General features: G+C 43.9%; 1 protein-coding gene across 5 annotated transcripts in view; it reads right to left on the bottom strand.

Moving 5' to 3' along the window:
* The window catches only part of TMEM232 (transmembrane protein 232), a 147491-nt gene that overhangs the window by 45894 nt on the left and 77772 nt on the right, over positions 1-23825 (bottom strand). For all 5 annotated transcript variants that reach the window (XM_083403977.1, XM_083403981.1, XM_083403980.1 and 2 more), the window contains one exon: positions 10380-10627. In XM_083403977.1, coding sequence (XP_083260103.1) covers positions 10380-10627 — 248 coding nt within the window. The remainder of the gene's footprint in view (positions 1-10379; positions 10628-23825) is intronic.

Here is a 23825-nt window from a genome sequence, read left to right as displayed (position 1 = left end):
CGGTTATGGAAGGGCTGAGGATATTGGGCAAGGCTTGGAAGAAGATGCCGCATAGGCTGATGGATCCCCATCCCTGCATTAGAGGAACAGGATCATCTCAGAGGACGGCTGGTGCACGACCATGTCTCCATCAGCAAGTTTTGAATTGTACTTGGTTTTTGTTCTGGTTTAGAGCTCTGGCATTAGGGTGTGCCATTTTAGGAGGTGAAACTTGTATATTCTTTATTGAAAAATAAAAAGTACAAAACTACAAGTACACAGAGTCAGAGACAAAAAGAAGAAGAAACAAGAAATAGTACAAATGTAGGAAACAAAACAGAATTTTTGTGTGTGCGCATTACAAAAAAGGGGAAGGGGACCTGTTATTGTAGTTAATCAGACTGTAATCTATTATTTATAAAAATTAATTCCAAATATCTTTAAATTTTAGGGGTTGAAACTTAATTTTTGTGAATTTCTTCAGTAAGGGAGTCTTAAAAATATGTTTTTTGGAGGTGAGGAATTCAAATCTGCTATTATTTTTGTGATTAGACATCATTGAGCTTGGTAAATCCCACAGGTTATGATGTTGGTAGTAATAGCACATTTATGCACACATTTTTTTAATTAGACAAGTTTAAAACTATTGAATGTTCCACAAAACACAGAAAATCATTATTTTCATGTACCAAGCAAAACTAAATTATATAAATTTGACCAAAATATATTTTGAATTCCCAAGTCATGTCACAACTTTTTTGCACTCCTCATTTTTGGAATTTGAAAGTAGAAAAAATTAACAAGCCCTACTCTGGGGTGCAGCACATGTCTGGCTACAAAGAGAATTTCCTTTTGTGAATAATGATCTTACATGAAGCTTTAGCAAACACACAAAGGATTTCATCAATGGCCAAATCCAAGAAGTGTTTTCTCTGGTTAGCCATACATCTCCATTTGATTTAGCAGCAATGAATAAGTGAATGAGAGGAAATTGGATGCTAAAAGCTCTTACATAATGGAAGAGATAACAAGAACATCTTTCAGCCTCAACATTTCATTTGCTCATTCTTTGTCTGCTTAGGGCCAAAGCATATGCAATGATGACCACAGATAAGTACTTGCCTATATAATAATGTGCAGCCCACAACTCCCTTCTTACTGCTAGGAGGAGTCAGAGCTGATGAACCAGCAACACACCTATGAAGTCCACTAATCACTGGCATGCTAACTCTATTGTAATGATCTCAGGCAGGCAAGCAAGCCCTGATAAGAATTAACAACTCTCTGGCAGTTTTATGGTTTGTTTATTTACAAATTACATCCGGAATGTGGCTCCGAGCCTGTGGCCCGTTGCTACAAGTTGGGCACTCTGAGTCTCCGCCCCTGTCGCAACACGTAGGGCGCCAAAGTCCAGTCCTTCCTCTCTTGCACTTCCGTAGCATCTTAACCATGTCTGCTCTCCTGGTTCAGGGCGATGGTGGGTGAACTCAACCCCCCCCCCCCCCGCTTTCAAATGACACTTCCTCTGAACGCTGTCTCCCTCCTGGTTGCATAGCAACCACCTCAATGTCTTCTATCTCCTGGAGAAGAGGAGGTTAAGGGGTGATATGATAGCCATGTTCAAATATATAAAAGGATGTCACATAGAGGAGGGAGAAAGGTTGTTTTCTGCTGCTCCAGAGAAGCGGACACGGAGCAATGGATCCAAACTACCATAAAGAAGATTCCACCTAAACATTAGGAAGAACTTCCTGACAGTAAGAGCTGTTCGACAGTGGAATTTGCTGCCAAGGAGTGTGGTGGAGTCTCCTTCTTTGGAGGTCTTTAAGCAGAGGCTTGACAACCATATGTCAGGAGTGCTCTGATGGGGTTTCCTGCTTGGCAGGGGGTTGGACTCGATGGCCCTTGTGGTCTCTTCCAACTCTATGATTCTAGGATTCTATGATTCCCCTCCCTCTTGCCTGTGAGCTCTCTGAGTCTGGGAACTCTTGATAAAGGGGGGGGCGCACTAACCCCCTCCTGCCCTGTCTGTGGCTGCGATCTCTCGCTTCCAGAGTCAGACCCTTCCCAGGCGTTCGATTCAGCCTATGCGGAAAGAGGCCAACTCACATGAGACGTAACTGCTATTATTATCATTATCATTATTATTCTATACTGCCTTTCATCCGAATATCATAGGGCAGTTTACACTATAAAAATGCAAACATACATGTCATAATAACAAACACAAACAATACCGCCCCACCCCCCACTTAAAAGGCCATAGATTGTTTAATTAACCAAAGGAATGTTTTTACCTGGCACTTAAAGATATGTAATGAAGATGCCAGGCAAACATCCCTGGGGAGAGCATTCCGCAATCAGGGAGCCACCACAGATATGAGATTTGTATGTGCCCGAGGGCTACATATCTGAGCAAGCCCTTTTATGGCATGCCTGTTTTGGCCCTATATGCCAACTGGCCAACATCAGGTAGAAGCTTCGTACACAATGCACCTCCACCTAATTGTGGCAAATCCCCCTCTGTCTACTGCAGTTCCTAACCCCCTGGGAGTTGAAGGGGGACAGGAAAAGGCCCTTTCAGAAGTTCCTTCCAGGAGCATTCTTCCCCTCGCAGAATCTACATTTTTTCAAGTGCTGAGAAAATGTGACATCCCAGTCACAGGAAAAGCTCCAAAGTGAAGATATCTAGATCCTGATATCTAGACTGACTGAATAACCTCTGTACAGTTCTTATATTAAAACAACCTCATTATCTAGAACATGCTTCCTCAACCTTGGCCCTCCAGATGTTTTTGGCCTACAACTCCCATGATCCCTATCTAGCAGGACCAGTGGTCAGGGATGATGGAAACAGTAGTCTCAAAACATCTGGAGGGCCGAGTTTGAGGAAGCCTGATCTAGAAGGCTGGAAGGAAGGAGAAATCTGGAGCAAATAAGAATTCAAAGAGGCTTGAATCTGTGATAGTATAACCAGCACCAAATTGTACTTGCACAGAAACTTACCATGCCAGAAATGAGTACATGAAATTGGATTTCTAGAGGCATGATGTAATGGAGGGCATAAGCCAAATTATGGTCAGAAATGAAAGAATTAACAAGCAGCTTTTTTTTTAAAAAAAAGGCTGTAGACTGTAGGCTTGATGTATACATACTGCAGTATTTTGCCATTTGGGGGATGTGCCATGAAGAGAATGTCTCACTAACTACCGTTCTTTGGCAGAGACTTATTGTTTTACTTAAGCATAATTTGTTGGGTAGGAGAAGAGATCAGGAAGTTAATATGTCTTTCACTTAACTGAGAAGCCAGTCAAAGACCATGACATTCAGCAATTGCATCTCAAACTTCAGATATACAGTATTCATCATCGGCATACAATAGTTTCACATATTCCCCCCGTATTGTATCTGAAGTGTATTTTACCATGCATGCTAGTTCTTCATTAAGTCATTATTGGAGTGCTTATGATACCTAGGCCACTGGGCCAGATCTTCATTTACTGTAAATAAGTATAAATCTATTTGTTTCTCCTGGGTTTTCTCTGATATCATTTATTTGCACAGTTGGCAGAATCTCAGGTTGGCATATAAAAATTGCTATTTCCAAAAGAAGACAGAGCCAATGTGTGTGTGTGTGTGTGTGAGAGAGAGAGAGAGAGAGAGAGAGCGCAGTGCCTAGGAGTTTTCTAGAGGTGCTTCAAAGGGCAGTATTAGAGAAACCAAAATAACACTATTTAGAAGCTGTTGTGTATACGTGCGCACAAACATGTTCTGCCTGTTGACATACATCAATATTTTTAATATGACTCCAGGATATTAGATTTATTTTATGTTTAACTATCTCATCTCCTTCCCTTCTCTTCCCTCCCATTATCCCCTGTTGGTCAATCATACATTTCCTGGGGGGAAAGCAGAGGCTGTCAAGAATATTTATAGCTTTGAGAATGTTTTCTGAAGTCCTCAAGAATATATTGCACTATTCTATCTGATGTTAACATTGTAATCCATCTTTCATTCAATTGTTTCATAAGCCAAAGGCCATAATGCAGCAAGAAGTGCAATGTGCAAAGTTGTTGGTTCAAAATCTTGCTTCTGACTAGTGCTCGCTATGTGGCCCTAAGCAGGCCATTATGCCTCAGCCTCAACTTTCCACCTGTATAATGGGCATAATAATACTGACCTACCTTACAGCGTGTCATGAGCCACGGCTCTGACTTCTCAGCCTCAAGGGAAGAGGCCACAGACTCTGAGAACATCACAAACCATGACGATGATTAGCCAGAACCAGCCTTTGATATGTCTGCTCCCTCAGGAACCCCAGCACCAGAGGAGCTGATAATCTCATTGCCTCTCTGGCCTGAAGATGTTGCATTGCCTTCGAGGAATCCAGTAGAACCCAAGCAAGCATATCTCATGCTGCTGGAGCCAATAACTCTTAAAACAGGCCAAGCCCTTTTAAGAGTAAAAAAGGTAAAGGTACCCCTGCCCGTACGGGCCAGTCTTGCCAGACTCTAGGGTTGTGCGCTCATCTCACTTTATAGGCCAGGAGCCAGCGCTGTCCGCAGACACTTCCGGGTCACGTTGCCAGCGTGACAAGCTGCATCTGGCGAGCCAGCGCAGCACACGGAACGCCGTTTACCTTCCCGCTGGTAAGCGGTCCCTATTTATCTACTTGCACCCGGAGGTGCTTTCGAACTGCTAGGTTGGCAGGTGCTGGGAACGAACGACGGGAGCGCATCCCGCCGCGGGGATTCTCCAGAGAGATCTCGGCCCTGAATGGGAAGCCCGGACTTTGAAAGTCATCAAATCTCCTTTGCTGTATTTTACTATATTTTTTTAATTGGTGTTTTATGTATTTTACTATATTTTTTTAATTAGTGTTTTTATGGAGCAGCCAAGTAATTTCGTTGTCCCCGAAGGGGGCAATGACAATAAAGATATTATTATTATTATTATTATTATTATTATTATTATTATTATTCAAACCGCCGACCATGTGATCGGCAAGTCCTAGGCGCTCTGGTTTTACCCACAGCGCCACCCGCGTCCCTTTTATGAGTAAGAGGCTCCATTCATCCATGTCAGGGAACTGCCATCAGCTCAGAGGCGAGAGGCGAGAGGTAGAAGGGCAGTTGTGTTACATGGAGCCTCTGCAGATCGTGCAAAGCAGCTCTTCCTCCGGGGAGAGGAGGGAAGCCCCACCTCCAGTGGGGAAGGGGCGCAGGGATCAGAAGATGCTAGAGAGAGCCGCAACACCGAGCCTGAGCAAAGGGGAGGGGAGGCAAGTCCCCCTTTGCCAGCGCCCACGTTGTGTAGTCGGTTCGCGCGCAGAGGGGGGAGGAGAAGGATGGGGGTCAAAAGACTGTTATGCTGGGGAAGGTTTAAGGGCTGCCCACTCCCAGATTTTGCTAGCGACTGAGCAGACATAGACTTGAGACGCTCTGCACTGTAAATGTTTTTGTACAGATAATAAAGCCTGGAAAAGACCGGTGGGAGTCTTGCCTGTTCGCTCTCGAGCAACCACGCCGGCACATAACAATCCAGGATAGGGCTAGTTCCTCAGTTGAAGTTGCAGTCATACTGAAAACTCATCCTGGGCTAGTTAGTTGTTAGACAAACATTCACACCTGTCTTATCGCACTCTCAGCGGGGCTGGCTTGGTAGGATTGCTTCCTTGAGGCAAAACCCCCACTGCTGCCAGCCACTGCCCCACCCACCACCACCACCTCCTCTGCAGGCATGCCACGATGCTGCCACATCCCCTCCTGTTCTATGGTCACATCTTCGCTGTCACCTCCATGGGCATGCTCTCACTGCCGCGGGGGCATGGGTGTGGCAGCAGGGGCGCCTGGGGTAGTGCTGCCACACCTGCCACGGAAGAGACAGTGGGAGTACTGGGCACGATGCAGTGCCCAGTGAGAGTGCTTAAACATGATGCAGAGCTCCCCCCAAAATAGACCAATTGTACTTCATCCAGCAGAGCTTTACTGCTACTGTAGGCAAATGAGCATAATGGTCACAAATCCAATACATTCAGGATTGGTGTGGTCCCAAAAAAATCCAGTTGCAGCACTTACAATAAAACTTACAGTAACTTATAATAAGATTAAACCTCAACATTACATATGAACAGCACACCGGAACAAAAAGATAGAAAGAAAATGTACCGGTAAGTGAAGCTCAGGCTCCTTCTGGCCTCTTATTATAGTCAGCATGACCTTGACAGAAAGATAGTAGAACCAGTTTAAGCCAGCTGTACTCAGCTTCTCAATACAGTGATACCTCAGGTTAAGTACTTAATTTGTTCCGGACGTCTGTTCTTAACCTGAAACTGTTCTTAACCTGAAGCACCACTTTAGCTAATGGGGCCTCCTGCTGCCGTTGCGCCGCTGGAGCCTGATTTCTGTTCTTATCCTGAAGCAAAGTTCTTAACCTGAAGCACTATTTCTGGGTTAACGGAGTCTGTAACCTGAAGCGTATGTAACCTGAGGTACCACTGTAATCCGAACAAGAACCTTCTTTCACACAGAGAAGAAACCTTCTATAACCCTCTTGAATTAAGCAGAACAGGAAAGATCTCTACACATCAGATCAATACTTTCTGTAGTAAGAAATGCAAACTGACAGGTGCCTCATGGCGTGCTCTGAGAGCCCAGATCTGCTGCTTCACCTTGCCTCATGGGCAGGCCAGTCCTGATTCTCAGCCTAGGTTCCACATGGATCTATCCAGGATCCTCCTTGCTTTTTTGTCATTTGAGCCTTAACGCCTACTTTGCTTGGCCTCAGTTAGCAGCACCTGTTCTCTGCTTTACCTGATCTTGCCTTGCTGGAACTTGATTTTATTCCCTGGATTCTGATTTGGTGCTGGGGATATGTGAGCCAGCACGCCTAGACTCAACCTGGACCTGCTTGGACAACAATTTTGTCTCTTGGCTGGGACCACTGCCTGGGACAGAACATGACTGGATTTCCCACCGTATCCTCCCCATCCTCTTACACATGTGCTGCTCCACACACACGCCTAATGTATCATTAGCTAGATGGGTTCGTTTAACTATTTGTAGGCTACACTTTGTGGGACACGGGTGGCGCTGTGGGTTAAACCACAGAGCCTAGGACTTGCTGATCAGAGGGTTGGCAGTTTGAATCCCTACAACGGGGTGAGCTCCCGTTGCTCGGTCCCTGCTCCTGCCAACCTAGCAGTTCGAAAGCACGTCAAAGTGCAAGTAGATAAATAATAATAATAATAATAATAATAATAATAAATTTTATTTATATCCCGCCCTCCCCAGCCAAAGCCGGGCTCAGGGCGGCTAACAGCAATTAAATAATCAAACAATCAAACATTCTAAAAACATTCCATTATAAAAATTAATTAAAGTCAAATTAATGGCAACCATTAAGCAAAATTCTGTGCAGGTTGCCAGAGGAGGGAGTCAGGCTGGGCCCTGACCAAAGGCCTGGTGGAACAACTCTGTCTTGCAGGCTCTGCAGAAAGATGTCAGGTCCCGCAGGGCCCTAGTCTCTTGTGACAGAGCGTTCCACCAGATTGGAGCCGCAGCCGAGAAAGCCCTGGCTCTAGTTGAGGCCAGCCTAACCTCTCTGAGGCCTGGGACCTTCAGGATGTTTTTATTTGATGAGCGTAGGTTTCTCTGTGGGGCATACCAGGAGAGGCGGTCCCGTAGGTACGAGGGTCCTAGGCCGTATAGGGCTTTAAAGGTTAAAACCAGCACCTTAAACCTGATCCTGTACTCCACCGGGAGCCAGTGCAGCTGGTATAGCACCGGATGAATGTGATCTCGCAGTGAAGACCCTGTAAGGAGTCTCGCTGCGGCATTCTGCACCCTCTGGAGTTTCTGGGTCAGTCTCAAGGGCAGCCCCACGTAGAGCGAGTTACAATAATCCAGTCTGGAGGTGCATGGATCACAGTGGCTAGGTCAGGGCGAGAGAGGTAAGGAGCCAACTGCTTAGCTTGGCGGAGATGAAAAAATGCCGCCTTTATTATAGCTGCAATCTGTGCCTCCATGGAGAGGAAGGTGTCGAAGATTACACCCAAACTCTTAACGGACGGTGCTGGCACTAATTGCACCCCCGCTAGAGATGGGAGTTGCCCCCTCAATCCCATATCGTCCCGTCCCAGCCAGAGGACCTCTGTCTTCGAAGGATTTAACTTCAACCGGCTCCCACGTAACCATCCAGCCACAGCTTCCAAGCATCTGATCAGTGTGTCTGGGGCTGAGTCAGGATGGCCATCCATCAACAGATAGAGTTGGGTGTCATCAGCATACTGATGGCAGCCCAGCCCCAAACTCCGGACAAGCTGGGCGAGGGGGCGCATAAAGATGTTAAAAAGCATCGGGGAGAGTATCGCACCCTGGGGCACTCCACACACCAAGGAGTGGCGGGATGACAATTCCCCCCCAAGCGCCACCCTCTGTCCCCGACCGGAGAGAAACGAGCGCAGCCATTGAAGGACTGTGCCCTGGATCCCCACGTCGGCAAGGCGGTGGTCCAGGAGTTCGTGATCGACCATGTCGAAGGCTGCTGACAGGTCTAAAAGAATCAGCAGCCCCGACCCGCCTTGATCCAGCTGCCTGCGGAGATCATCTGTTAGGGCGACCAGAGCCCTCTCAGTCCCATGACCAGCGCGGAAGCCGGACTGGAATGGATCCAGAGCCGATAGGTACCGCTCTGGCGGGAAGGTAAACGGCGTTTCCGTGCGCTGCTCTGGTTCGCCAAAAGTGGCTTAGTCATGCTGGCCACATGACCCGGAAGCTGTACGCCGGCTCCCTTGGCCAATAAAGTGAGATGAGCGCCGCAATCCCAGAGTTGGTCACGACTGGGCCTAATGGTCAGAGGTCCCTTTACCTTTACCTAGGCTACACTTTGCTTCTAGAATGTGTGGTTCCCTCCAACTAGGATGGAGACTGAAGCCTGCCCTATCAGGAGAGCTTTTAGGGATCAGTTTTTACAGTTGAAAGGGAGGGAGTGGAGGCATTTTTAAGGATCTGGAGCTAGGTGAAGATGCTGGGAGGTTTCTGGTGGAATCCTTTGGCTCCAGGAGTTCTATAATCTTTTGGATTACTATTTGCTGTGTGCCTGTTTCTGCATTGCTGTAATACTTGTTGAGTTGCACCACTGTATATGAAAAGATATTACAAAAAATGCCTATCTACAATACTTTCCCCTCCAAGTGCTCAGGAACATATAGCCAAACTACAAGTTGTAGCCAAACTACAACTACACATTCCCCCCCCTTTTTTTAAATTTTCCACTCACATCAACAAAATGCAGCCACGGTGGCAGAAATCTGAAGCAGAAGACCTGTATCTTTTCCCCACTAGAGTAAAAACAGCTGGGGGGGGGTGATACTTAGTGGAGGTAACAAAGCAGCAGAAATATGAGGCAATTTGAACAAATGAGTTTGATTTTGATTGGAGATGGTGCTAAATAGTTAAAGTTTTTAGAGAAGTTTTTAACATGTGATGTTGTATTGTGCTTTCACTAATTTTTGTTGGAAGCCACCCAGAGTAGCTGGGGCAACCCAGTCAGATGGGCAGCATATAAATAACATATTATTATTATTATTATTATTAAAGCCTGAGAGATTGAGGGACCTTTGTTCTACTAGACATTACTGAACACCATCACCCCTGGCCATCGGCTATGCTTGCTGGGGTTGAAGGGAGTTTGTAATTCATCCACATCTGGAGGGCTAAAAAATTACCACATTTGCTTTACAGAAAGGATGGGTTTTGAAGTGGTTAGAGATGGGGGGGGGGGATAAAGGGTACCATGAAGATGAACTGGGAGTTCCAAGGCTAACAGACACCTAGGGAGAATGCGTGCAGTCATTAACAAAGTCATCTTATCTTCATAATTCCTGGGATTAAAACGCACAGCGGTATGTTTGAACTTCGTTTGGGGGCCAGAGCTGAGTTGTGAGCTTCATTTACGCCCAGTGTATACTATTGTATCATCTCCTTTACCTTTGAGTACCACCTTTTCTGGGAGCTGGGCTAGCTATGGCATCAGACTCAAAAGAAATTTCAAAAGTTTTAATCTTATGACATTGCTGTGCAAGGTGTTTCCTTATCAAAAGACTTATTTTTAACTCGGTAATAATAATGTAGCCAGGTGAAATCACAGAGAGGAAGAGGGCATGAAGGAAGGAGAGAGGGAGGAAGGGAGAAACAGAGAGGAGTGTTGATGCAGAGCGGAGAAGAAAACGTTTCATCCCGAAGATTAGAATTCAGACAGATTAAATCATTTCCAAATATTTTGTGTGCGTACCAAACTTTATCAGACATGGGAATGATGGAAGGAGAAAGGCTTATAAGCCTTATAAGAACATATAAGCAAATCGCACTAAACAATATGCAGACCTAGGAATCGAGTACCTTAAAGTCAGGCGTTTGGCTTTCTTCTCTTTAACAGACAGTTCCGATTCTCGACGTGGGATCAGTGGTGGCTTTTGTACAGGCGGACGTGGCAAGGAGATGTCTGGACCAATAGGTGGCAAGAAGTGGTGGCACATGGAAGTGGCGACTCTCCACCCAATGCTCTGACAAGAAGGCGCTTTGCTGGGATTTGATGAACCTTTTTCTTTGGATGCAATGAATGGGTCTTTGGGGCCTTCGGACTCAGCCTAAGAAATGAATGGAGAAGACGGGAACATAAGCCGAGTATGCATGATCTACTACCTAAAACAAGGTAATGACAGAACCAATCTATAAAACTTAAACAGAGGAAATTATAAATAAGACATTATTGTGCTTATTTCTGCTTTCCACTGATCCTTCTGTAGTCAGGAAATCTGCAAACAAGGTTGTGAATGAAATGCTGAAAGAAGATGGCTTTGGCACTGTTTCCCTTCTTTGGAACACAAACAAGATTTCAAGTGCTAATAATTGAAATGCCCATTGAAATATTAATGGATAGAAACACTGAGGAGCTTGGAAAAATCCAGCACTTTCACAAGCAGGCATTCTCAAAGCTTTCAGTCCACACTTGACCCATATGCCTCAAAACAGTGCCACGCAAGGTCACAATCAACCACCTTTATGTTCAAAAGACAATTTTCTTTCTTGGAAGTGAAGAAAATATTGAATCCTTTCGATTTAGTGTTAAAATATCAATGACAACTGGTGAATACAGTTAATCTTCAAGCAACCCTTTACTAGTCCGACTACATTTTATAAGCCCATTAGCACTTGTAACAGCGCACAGATGGAACAGGAGATTCTTAAATAAAGGGGGAGAAACCTGAATGTCAAATGTATTTTCCAGTGTTAATGAGATCTGGATATGTGCAGCATGTTTATTAATGACACCAGGCAGATACACTGTGTATCCCCTGTTTTAATTGGCCAGATGTAGTAACATTTTTAATCTTTGCTGTTGCAGCTTCTGCATGTCTCATTGCTCAGCGATGGCTTTGTTCCATTCCCTTGAAAACCTGCTTTTCAGAGGTTTAAGTGAGATGGCAGGGGAACACCCTCCTGGCTTAGCCTTGTACCTTTTCATCTCCACAGCAAAATGTATGTGCTTTTCAAATACGGAAGAAAGGAAAACTCCACGTACTCCACATGCATAACGCTCAAAACATTTCAGATTTCATCTTATTATAGAACGTACCTCAAACTTTAAAATGGTGAAGGCTGGTCACATGGGTTTGGATGCCAAACTAAGATCCGGCAGGGAAACAGGAGCTGGTTGTTTGGGGTAAGAAGAGGCCTTGCCATATACAAATCTGTGTTAAAGGTAAAAGGTAAAGGACCCCTGGACGGTTAAGTCCAGTCAAAGGCAACTATGGGGTAATAATAATGTAGCCAGGTGAAATCGCAAAGAGGGCATTCTCTCAAAGAATTCTGGGCGCTGTGGTTTACCCCTCACAGAGTTACGACATCCCAGCAAGTATTTATGCTTGCCTGGTGAAACAATCTCCTCTCTCATCCCCCCACGTTATTCTGGGTTTTTTCCCCTGCTCTCCCCTATCCCACAACCAATTTAAGAGGTGTGAGGGTGGGGGAAGTCTGTTGTGATAGTGGAAGTCTTTGTGCAGGCATCCACAAGTGGGACCGGTTAGTTAAACCCAGCCCTCAGAGGCAAAAGGTAAAAGGTAAAGGACTCCTGGACAGTTAAGTCCAGTCAAAGGCAACTGACTATAGGGTTGCGGCACTCATCTGCTTTCAGGCCGAGGGAGCCAGCGTTTGCCCACAGACAGCTTTCCAGGTCATGTGACCAGCATGACTAAACTGCTTCTGGCACAACGGGACACCGTGATGGAAGTCAGAGCGCACAGAAACGCCGTTTACCTTCCCGATGCAGCAGTACCTATTTATCTACTCGCACTGGTGTGTTTTCGAACTGCTAGGTTGGCAGAAGCTAGGACAGAGCAATGGGAACTCACCCTGTCATGGGGATTCGAACCACCAACCTTCCAATCAGCAAGCTCAAGAGGCTCAGTGGTTTAGACCACAGCGCCACCCGCGTCCCTTCAAATCTGTGTTATATAGAAGCAGACCCCTGGTCCCATCTAGCTCAGTACTACTGTCTACACAGGCTGGCACTAACCCTTCAAGGTTTTAGATGGGATATAATCCCAGCCCTACATGGAGAGATGAGGGATTGAAACCTGGGACCTTCTGCATGCAAGGGAAATGTTCCACCACTGAGCTATGTTCCCTTCCCATAAAAAGGCAATGGTGTGGAGTTCAGGAGGGTGAATGAATCTTCTGATAGATCAGGGGATGATCAAGAACTGTACCAGATCTGAGACTGTTTGGAGTTGTGGACCTGAAGGACATAACGAGTGTTTGGGTACAGCTCCATGAATTAGAATGGTTTATCTAGACATTCATCTCAGCCTTAATTCAGCCTCTGAAGAGAGGAAATTGCAAAAAATAAAAGGATAGCTCACGTGTTTTATTTTTCCAACCCAAGTTCAGAAAAGAGTGTCAAAAGTGTTTCCCCTCCTAAAGATGCGGCAGCAGCTATCAAAAATATACATTAGAGAACAAGATAGATGCACAGCAGACAAAATGGATTTTTACATAATTTTCCTGGCCTGAACATTACCTCTGCTGGATAAAATAGCATGTGAATGAAGTCCAAAAGTCACTTTGCTCACAAGGACTCAGTGGCTCACTGTGCTACTTTCCCAGAATTTCCTGTTGCAGAAGCTTAAAATTCACATCCTGACTCCTCCAGTAGCAGCTTAAATTGGTGCAAGCATCCCCTTATATCAGAAAATGCCTTTGGCTCAATGCCAACCAACCTATGCCATCAAAGCTATTCACATCTATGTTGCTCCACAGTATAAAGAAGTTTTGCTGCCATCCTTGGAAACCACAGCAGGGCTACAGTGTGGTCAGTACAGTTAAGATCCAGGTACAGCTAAAACAGGTAAGGGTTCCCGTAGCTAGAAGTGGAGCCACCTAGGCAAACTGAGCTGCAGCTCTATTTAAGCCTCCGCCTAAGGCTGTCTGCTGCTGAAGTAACATATGAACCCACTTGCATAAATCTCCAGCCTGTGCATCACTTGTAACTGTTCAGGGTGCTGCCTTAAACCAGGATTCCTGGTGAAATTTCTGTTTGGGCTGGAACAACCAGCTGGCTGCAACCCCCACCAGGAACAGAACAGTTTCCTGCCAGTGGTCCACATCAATGGTGTTTTTTTACCCATGAAGAATGGGGTAAGTCAACACATGAAAGCCTCATCAGCATCACATTATGAATTGTTATCAGCTGTGTGGCTGGGAGTATTAGGATGCTGGGCCAGATGTTGAGTGTCACATCTGGACCAGCTCTCCTGCTATTCCACTGAAGTAGATCTATTCCAAATATGTTGCTGCTATGTCCACAATGCAAGCACACACATCAGAAAGGGCACCAGTTCTTGAATGTGGATCTCACACACCGGAAGACAGCGTTTTGTATCTTTTCTGTACAGAGACGTAAATGGGAAATATTCCCAATATCGCAAGCTCACCGGTGGTGGCCTGTACAGAAGTAGACAACAACATGGCAAGCCGGCATACTCCTTATCAAAATTAAGCACATTAGAAAGCTGCTACTCTCTGCTTCATATTCAAAACAATCTGGGCTTTAGCATACAGCCAGTCCAAGTGTTCAAAACTAGCAAGGTTAAGAAATCTGTAGCAGAGCTGCATGCTACTGCAGACTTTGTTATATTAAGACAGAATATGGCTGACATGTCTTGACTTAGGGAAGACAAACTATAAAGTCATGAACATAGTGCAAAGAGCATATTAGGATGCCTTTCTTTCAATTAAAAAAAAAAGACTACCAAAATATATTTCAGCAGTGACCATGGGTGGAAGGATGAAAGAGTGAAAGGGTTTGCTTGAAAAGAAGCTCTACACAATAAGAAAAGCAGGAGGTCAAATACGGAAAGAATGAACTCTTACACTGAAGCAAAAATGTGAGATTTTTTTAATAAAAAAAAATCATGTTTTGCAAGGCAGATGGCAGAAAGGACTTAAAATGAAGCTTCTTCTTCAGTTTGCCAGCATATACATTAGGGCAGCCGAAAGGGAATCATTCTTGTTGACAATCTCCAAGGAACCATCACTAACTAATAATGTTTATTAGACTTAAGTGGCAAATGTAGGGGTGTGGGTTCTTATTGCACCTAATGACCGCTCCCCGCATAAAACGGGGGGCGACCTTTGCGTGGATGCGCGCAGCCCCTGGATCTGGAGCGGCTCCATCAGCATAGGCTTGGCTTTGCCTTCCCTCAGGTGGGATACCTGGAGGTCTCCGCCTACCCCAGTCAGTTGTCCAATCCCACCTGGGGGAAGCGTTGCCAAGGAGATCAGGCCAGGTGGGGGAGGGATTACCTGCCCACACAATAGAGGGAGGATCTTACCTGGGAATCCTTACTTGGCTCCAGACTACCCACCCTCAGTTATTGCCTTATTTTGCAGGTTAACTTTTCTTCACAGGTTTTGCAGGTTAACTTTTCTTACAGGTATGCGGGTGCCGCTACGTTAAGGTCACTGTCAAAGGGCGGGAAAGGAATTTCCCTGCATTGGCAGGTTTCGCCTTTCCCGTAGCAAAACGTCACAACTTTGGCAGTATCAGGCCTTGGGCGGAATCCTTTTGTCCATCTTCCTCTCACAGCGGCGATACCAGGGCTCCCCGTTAAAGGGGTTTCTGAAGGGAGGCTTTGACCGTACGCCGAAAGGTCGTCATTGCTCTCCCTTGCAGCGGCGGCGTAACGGGGGCGGCTATCTCTGCTTGAACATATGTTCTCCAGAGCCGGCCCATCCCCCACACAAACACTGGATAACCCTGATGCTCCCTAGGTCCCCGGCTGGGGACTGGGGAGGGAGAACGCCCAATGCCTGAGCCAAGGTCTACCCACATTTGAAATTTAATAAAGTTGTGGCCAATTTAATCCCATAGCACATTGTCTTGAGTCGTTATTCCACATGACGGGAGGGGGCACTCGGGACCTGGGGACTCCGCCTGTCCACGCAAAGAGATAGGGATGTTTTCCATGTAAAATGGCTAGCCTACTTATGCCAGGGTTCATTTCCTCGCTCTTTGCTCTGTTCAGCTTCTGGCATAGCTGTCAACGTTTCCCTTTTTTAAAGGGAAATTCCCTTATTCCGAATAGGATTCCTCGCAAGAAAAGGGAAAAGCTGACAGCTATGGCTTCTGGTCACCCCCAGAAACATATTAGAGCAGAGGTGGCTAACCTCCAGTTGTTGCTCCCAGCACCCTTGAATTTTGTCAACACTGGCTGGGACTGATGGGAACTGGAGTCCAACAACATTTGGAGAATTACACGTTAGCCACTTATGCGTCAGAGACTGCACTGAGTTAACTCAAGCTACCAATTCAGCCTGTTGTCTTTGTCCATGGAGTTTTCTTGGCAGGGATACTGGAGTGGCTTGCCGGTTCCTGCTCTAGGTGGATCACATTTGGTCAAAACTCTCCACTATGACCTGTCCATCTTGGGTGCCCTGCTCGGCATAGTTCATAGCTTCTCCTATCCATTCTTAAGGAAATCAGCCCTGAGTGCTCACTGGAAGGACAGATACTGAAGCTGAGACTCCAATACTTTGGCCACCTCATGAGAAGAGAAGACTCCCTGGGAAAGACCCTGATGTTGGGAAAGATGGAGCGCACAAGGAGAAGGGGACGACAGAGGACGAGATGGTTGGACAGTGTTCTTGAAGCTATCAGCATGAGTTTGACCAAACTCCGGGAGGCAGTGGAAGACAGGAGTGCCTGGCGTGCTCTGGTCCATGGGGTCACGAAGAGTCAGACATGACTAAATGACTAAACAACAACACCAATTCAGCACCTGAACTTTGGCAAAGACATCAAACTCATATATTCAAGCGTGCATGACTAAATGAAGAACCTTTCTCAGATAACCACAAGGTAGATATTATACTTTAACCCTGGTTCCGCTGCATGCAAAACTGCATGAGCACAAAAAACCTAGGGTTGGATACAGATGCAAGCTACTTCCACCTAGTTCCCATTAACTCAATGGTACTTAAGTAATCTTTCATATAGATTTAAATTGGGCCCAATTGTGACTATCACAGCATGACTACCACAACATGAACATAAAGATCATCATCAGATGATCTTTATGTTCATAATGTGGCCTAGATGAGGAGGAGGATAAATGAACATAGATGGCTCATGTTTTTCAGAACTTTATAGATCAAAGGAAATACCCAGTCTGGAAGGTTATAGGAAGACATTGCAAATTGTATTGCTGCAATGTGCTCCCAGTACTGCCAGTGCATTCTGTACCACCTTCAGATTCCATCAGCATACAAAAAAACACAGTAGCATATAGGCAACATTTCAGCAGATGATGGAGTTGACAATTACTTGAATTAATAGAGCCACACATTAATAAATAAATAATGTAGGGAGGCTGTAAACAAACGGAAAAAATGGTGCTAAAATATACTATCTCTTGAAAATGTTTACAATCCAAATAGGAGACACATTTAGTAGTTGTGATGCAAAGTCAGGTCTTTAATGTTGTTTCTGCGTCCTATATGACAAGTCAATAGGAATCTAAAAGCCTGTTTCTTAAAGCAAACTGTTTCTTACTGTTTTGTCATTTGCTGTCTCTTTTGTGTACCTGGGCATTGGGGCTTTGCTGTCTCTGTGCCTCAATAACAACAGCCCTGCTGATTTTCTCAATGAGAATGTGGCAGAGCATATTTCAGTTGCTTTGTAGCTCTTATTTACCACACTATGCTGGGATTTTAGGTGGCATCCTGTGACATTCTGGATCACTCACAGCTCTGTAATACAAATCAGTGCTCTTCTTTATATGGCGAGGATATTAAAATGGGTTATAGCACATAAGTACTGAGGAGAGAGCTGGACAGACATTTTCATCTGAAGCCCACACTGCTTAAACCACATTATTTCACCTTAAAGAATTAATGGGTTCTATCAGTCAGAGGTCCTTTTAATGACTGACTCAAAAGCATTTCTTGCAGAATATTTTGTTCTACCCCAGTAACAAAATACAATATGCACCTGCCTTACTCCAGTTGTGAATAGTATACATGCATTTGAATCATCGCTCTTTGGAGGCCAAGGTACATGACAGCCATATCCTTTCCTTAATCAGAGACTGTGTCAATTCTTATTAGGAAAAAATGGAGCTTTCAACCGACATGGAAGTGCAAAATATTCCATGACAAATGAGCCGTGCAATTTTGTTTTGTTTTGTATTCTACTGAACAACAAAAACGGACAATGCACACAAAGAGAAAAACAGACATTGACAACAAAATAAGGTAAGTTCAATACCAGGTCCTTTTGATAATCAAGACAAAGGGAAATTGAAAATCAGGAATGAATGAAATGGATACAATTATGAAATTTTAAATGGGGTATAAAAACACAATTTGCACTGTGCAATCAAGTAGAGAAAAAGAAAAAGGTCTTCCCTGTAGATGCTGTCAAATAAAATCATTTTTTGGAAGGGATTTGCCACCTGTGTGACTGCAATGTCATCTATCTAATAAATAAACCCCAAATGGAGATGAAATCAGAAAGATCAATGTCACCCCAGCTACTCAAATATGACATGTCAATTTCTCTGAAATAGCAATAAACATAACTTTCTTGAACCACTTACATAGGATATAAAATGAAGAGTCTTTCTATCCCTCAGTGATTACTAACCAGAAAATAAACAGTTAACTGTTTACATATAAAACCTGAATTTATCAAAAATAGACAAAATGCATTATTTACGGTCCAGGGTCACATTTTTATCTATAACTGTACTATTTATGTAATAACTTGTTTCCAAAATTTATGAACTTCAGCACAACTCCACCACATGTGCCAATAAGACCCACACACCCCCACGGTCCTGCCTGCAGAAGGGAAATCCTGATCGTGTAACTTGAGATCAGGGCATCAGGGTAAAATACTACTGAGTGATGACTTTTAAAGGATTCTCCCTTATGCTGGTGGAGACTGATCAAAAAGGGTGCAATTTTCCATATACAATTGGCTTGCATCTTGTGCGTGTTTAACCTGCACAATTTGAACTTTTCACACTTGGTGGCTGACCGGTTGAAATCATACAAATTAAAAACACGAAAGGTGGAGAGCTTTTTGTGCAGGGTTTTCCACCTTGCTTATCAGGCTCTGGGAGGCTCTGGTGAGATCTCGCGAAAACTTGGGACAGCCCTGCAAGATCCTTCCAGAGTCCAATAAGCAAGGCGGAGAGCTTAAAAGCTTTCTGCCTTGCTTGGGGAACACGGCTCTAGAAAGGGAAGCCTGCTCATGCAAGGGTGATTGTGTGTGTCTGTGGTGTTTGTGTTGATTATACATGGTTCTGCATTTATGTGTCATTTCTGGAATGTAACCTTTGCACAAGAGGCAAGTCGACTGGACTTGCTTGGAAATATCCCAGATATCTGGAGCCACTGTTCCAGTGAATCAGGCATTGATATATCAGAACATTAATCTTCAAGAGAGATGAAAAATAAATCATAAAAATATACAACCTCCAGAGAAATTAGTTGGGGAGGAAATAAGCCTTCAGTCTCATTAACCAAATTAAGTCTGAAATGCTGTATTATCACAGCTTAATATCCACAAAATTTAATTACTCAGAGCAGCTTAATTTCACTGCACAATTTTGAAGACTATGCAGACCTGATTTCAAGCCTTTGAAAGTGCCTGAGGTGCGCTGACCAGTAAACAGTTGCATTTCTGACAGAGGTTTGCAAAAATATTCCCTAACTTGCTAATAAAAGACTCGTTAAAATGCTGGAATCAACTATGCTGAGAGACAGTTAAGAGCATGCCAACACAGTTCTTTGCTCAGAGACCCTTTCCAGATACAGTCGTACCTTAGAAGTCGAACGGAATCCATTCCGGAAGTCCGTTCAACTTCCAAAACGTTCGGAAGCCAAAGCGTGGCTTCCAATTGGCTGCAGGAAGCTCCTGCAGCCAATCGGAAGCCGCGCTGGACGTTCAGCTTCTGGAAATCATTCGAAAACCGGAACACTCACTTCTAGTTTTTGACCATTTGGGAGCCGAAACGTTGGGCGACTAAGCCATTTGTCAACCAAGGTACAACTTTACTGTATTTTGAATGCTGGATAGATGATGCTCCTGCAACAAAAAGCCACTTCCTTGACAAAAGATACTCCTGCATCCTCCCCCGCACAAAACAAGTCACAAATGCTCTTTTATCACACCATGATGGTTTTTTTTGTTTGTTTTTTAGAAAAGCCATAAGTTAAGTAGTTTCCAGCTTTTTTACTTTGATGAATTCTTGCTATTCATTTTGTGCTTCTGGTCAGTTATGTTTAATCAGGCAGCCAACATGTAGCAAAGTTATGCACATCATACAATGTGAGTAGACACGTGGCTATATGTAAATTCAAAGAGATTATGACCAACCTTACCATGTTTTTGAAATGTCAGGTTAATTGCTTTCCCCCACCCCCCAGATTTGGGTTTGAACTGGATGCCACTTTGCTGATCACAGGCTGAAAATCTAAGCTTGTTAAAATAGAAATTCTAGTTAAATAGGTGAGGCTTACCTGCAAGCAAATACATTAACGAGCCAGAGCTTATTTATTTATTATTAATTGAATTTATATAGCCTAGAATGTCTTCCTTTCACTTAGGATGCGTTACAGGACATACTGGTGATAAGAGTACTGATAGAGTAACCCCATATTTTCTCTCCTAGGGATACTCAGTGCCCTTGTTTGCATGTAACACTAAACCAAAACATGGCTTACCATGAGCAAGCAAGCAGTCTCCAGTACAGAAGATCGCATCCACTTTGCTTCTTCGTGATCATTTTGCTGCTGTGTTGCACTGAGATAAGCCATGGTTCAAACCCAGGCTTGTGGCCCGGCAATCCCAGACAAACCACAAACTGTAAAAACATAGGACAAACCTTGGTTACAGATCCTGGTTTGTCTGGAGAGAGCTAAACAATGAGCCCAAGATTGGATAAACTTGTAAGAGCAGCAAAATGATCAAGGAGGAGCAAAGGAATCAGGAGCTCATTCATGTAAGCCAGTGATGGCCAAACTTGGCCCTCCAGCTGTTTGGGACTACAACTCCCATCATCCCAAGCTAACAGGACCAGTGGTCAGGGATGATGGGAATTGTAGTCCCAAAACAGCTGGAGGGCCAAGTTTGGCCATCACTGATGTAAGCCATGATTTGGTTTAGCAAGATGTGTCAATCAGGTCATTGTGTGGCATGTTCTCTGCATACAGCAGCCACATCGGTGGAGTGGGGATGGGGAGCTTGCAGTACAATAATGCAATAATTAGTTGTTGAGTTCCCCAGATTTGACAGTAGGAGAAGAAGAGGTTTCATGAGAATGGTGCTTTCAGAAGCGCCACCATAACTGCTACAATATCTTGTTCAAATCTTAAAGATTGGCACTAATGTGAACTTTCTCTTCGTATTAGACATGTTCCCAGTTTCCATGAAGAGATAAAACAGCTGTCAATAACAGTGATGCTTTCTTGCCCAAGGCACTTCCATGTTTATGCTGGAATCCACTTAACATATCTCATCTTACATATATAGGATATATTTAATCTGGCATATTATTGAGAATAGCTACAAAAGCAATGAAAAAGAGAGGGTGGAAATAAAATTCCCATTCTCACATTATCAAATTGTGTGTAAAAAAAATATTGTTGCATCTTCTCTATTAATTCAGAATAGTGTATGTGTGTGTGTGTGTGTGTGTGTATATATTTTCTAATAGTTAGCAGCAGACTGTCTCCTTTCTACATTACAATATACGCCAGAATGTGCTCAGCTGGAATCTGCTGCTTTAAAACCTCCAAAGTATTATGAAATTTATGGCATAAAATGCAAACAATTCAGAATAGATGTGCTTGCCCTCTTTCCTCAGGAGGATCTTATGTATTTAGGAGCTACACAGTCCCTGATATGTTGAAGTATTTCCAAGTGGCTTTTAAATGTTAAATATACATGAATATTCACTAGTGCTGCTAAGATACAAGATTTCCGTGTACCAGAATAAGACATTTGTTAGAGATGCATGCCATTTTTAACATCTGAGTTCTTGAAAAGCTGTGTGTGTGTATAAATTTGTGTGAATGTATTAGGTGCATCAGTAAAGGAAAGGAACCAGAAAAAATAAGTCTCAAAACTAGTAAGAAAGAATTGCACCCATGTCTAAATTAGGTTGTATTGTTATTACATTTAAAGGGCTTGGGTGGGGAAACTGATTGAAATCACACTGATATGACCAATTGGACCCAACACGGATAGACAGCACAAGGGCTCCCATATTACATGGACTGGCAGAAAGAAGACAGGGTCCTTCTTTCCAACCTAATAAAGGCATTCATTAAGAAGAGTCATGGGAAAAACTTGAAACACCCTGGACAACTGCATACACTTTCTAACAATAGAATAATTGGATATTTATTGTGTAATAGTACGGTAGAGGTAGAAGTTTGCTTTTTTCTTTAAGCTGGCCTTCCATCCCTTTCAATGTTTTCAATGTTTTGTTCAAAATCTTGCTAAAGGGCCTGACACCTCAAAGAACTATTAACACACCATAAAATGTCCTTTTTTTGTGGCATGATAATTTATATCTTATTGCCTTACTCAAGAGGCAGACAGCCACTTAAAATGCATCACCATAGGAAACACTATGTACATGAAATAACTCCACATGTGGTCATGACAATTTTCAAAACACTATCACAAACCCAAGAAAGAAGAATTTATACCCGTATATTTTTCTGCAGATGCTTTGCGAAAACCACCAGACAGGACCTGGGGAGCTTGCTAATGAGATCTGGGAAGTGTTATGATTCCCATGTAACATCCAAATGAGTAGGCATTCATGAGATTGCTTCAGGAAGTAAATCCATGAACACAAAATAGTATTCCTTTTAATATCCCACCTTTTCCTCTTGGGTTTCTTGGGTGGATGAAGTTCTCAGATGGTCTCCCACCCAGGGAGTGACCAAGACCATGCCACGTTAGGTTCACTGAGAGTAACCTACCTCCTAGACCAGGGGTGGGGAACCTCTGGTTCATGGGTCAAATTTGACCCACAAAGACATTTTCCTCAACTTTGTCAGTCCTATGCTCAGAGCTTGAGAAGCACTGTGCAAGGGACTTGGGCATGTGGACAGGAAAACACACCTGTCAATAATCTAGCACCAGGCGACTGACAGGTAGGTTGTCCCACGGGGTGGGCACCAGTGAGATTCTGATCCATTGGGCCAAAAAGGTTCCCAACTATTGAGCCTAATATGCCTCAGCTGACTCCTCAGTGGTACTGTTCCCTTGAAACTGCGTAGGCAAAACCCCTAGTATCTTCTCAACATTTTCTCTCTCCCCTTCTCTCATAGAGACCTATACAGTGGTACCTCAGGTTAAGAACTTAATTCGTTCTGGAGGTCTGTTCTTAACCTGAAACTGTTCTTAACCTGAGGTACCACTTTAGCTAATGGGGCCTCCCACTGCCACTGCCGTGTGATTTCTTGCTTCATCCTGAAGCAAATTTCTTAACCCGGAGTACTATTTCTGGGTTAGCGGAGTCTGTAACCTGAAGCGTTTATAACCTGAAGCATCTATAACCTGAGGTACCACTGTACAGCATAAGCTGTGGTTCAGCTCTTGATTTGCACTTATTCAATTGGCCAAAGGCAAACAACCAGGGATATTTAGACAAGAATGCCTACTATGTTCACCGGCTAAATTCCCCCCCATTCCCTAGGCTATCACAGAGCTGCATTTTAAATCTCCTAAGCTTATTTCCAACTCAGTTAAATAAATCAGGCATTCTTATCTAATTTCCTAAGATAATAAGAATGGACAGAGTGTTTAATGTATAATTTAACTTTGCTGCAGACACTGCTTATACCAAATTCATCTTCCTTACCTGTCTGAATTCTAAAGCCTATTTCTGTAATCCTGTTCTGCACTATGAAGAATGGAATCTAATTTCAAAGAATATTTATATGCTTTCAAAATGCCAGACATTTAAAACCCAGAGACACTACCCAGCTCTGGGGAAAGAAAATGTAGCCCCTCTATCAACTATGCGCTGTTTCCCCTTGCAATGTACCCATTGATGACTCTTTATGTAGAATAAATCTAGCGTTCAAATAAATAATCAGAATGGCATACATAACACTTTCTGAAAATTCAAAATTTACCCACTGGTCCAAAAAGTGGGCAACCCCTGTCTTAGCTTATATGCTGCACTTGATGCAGATGTGTTTGTGTGTGTGTGTTAGGGTTGCCATATTTTGAAGAGCAAAAAAAGAGGACACATTTGC

This window comes from Podarcis tiliguerta (assembly GCF_965153285.1).
Source record: "Podarcis tiliguerta genome assembly, chromosome: 11".
NCBI lineage: Eukaryota > Metazoa > Chordata > Lepidosauria > Squamata > Lacertidae > Podarcis > Podarcis tiliguerta.
The sequence above is the reverse complement of the archived record's forward strand: the minus strand, read 5'-3'. Positions and strand labels throughout refer to the sequence as shown.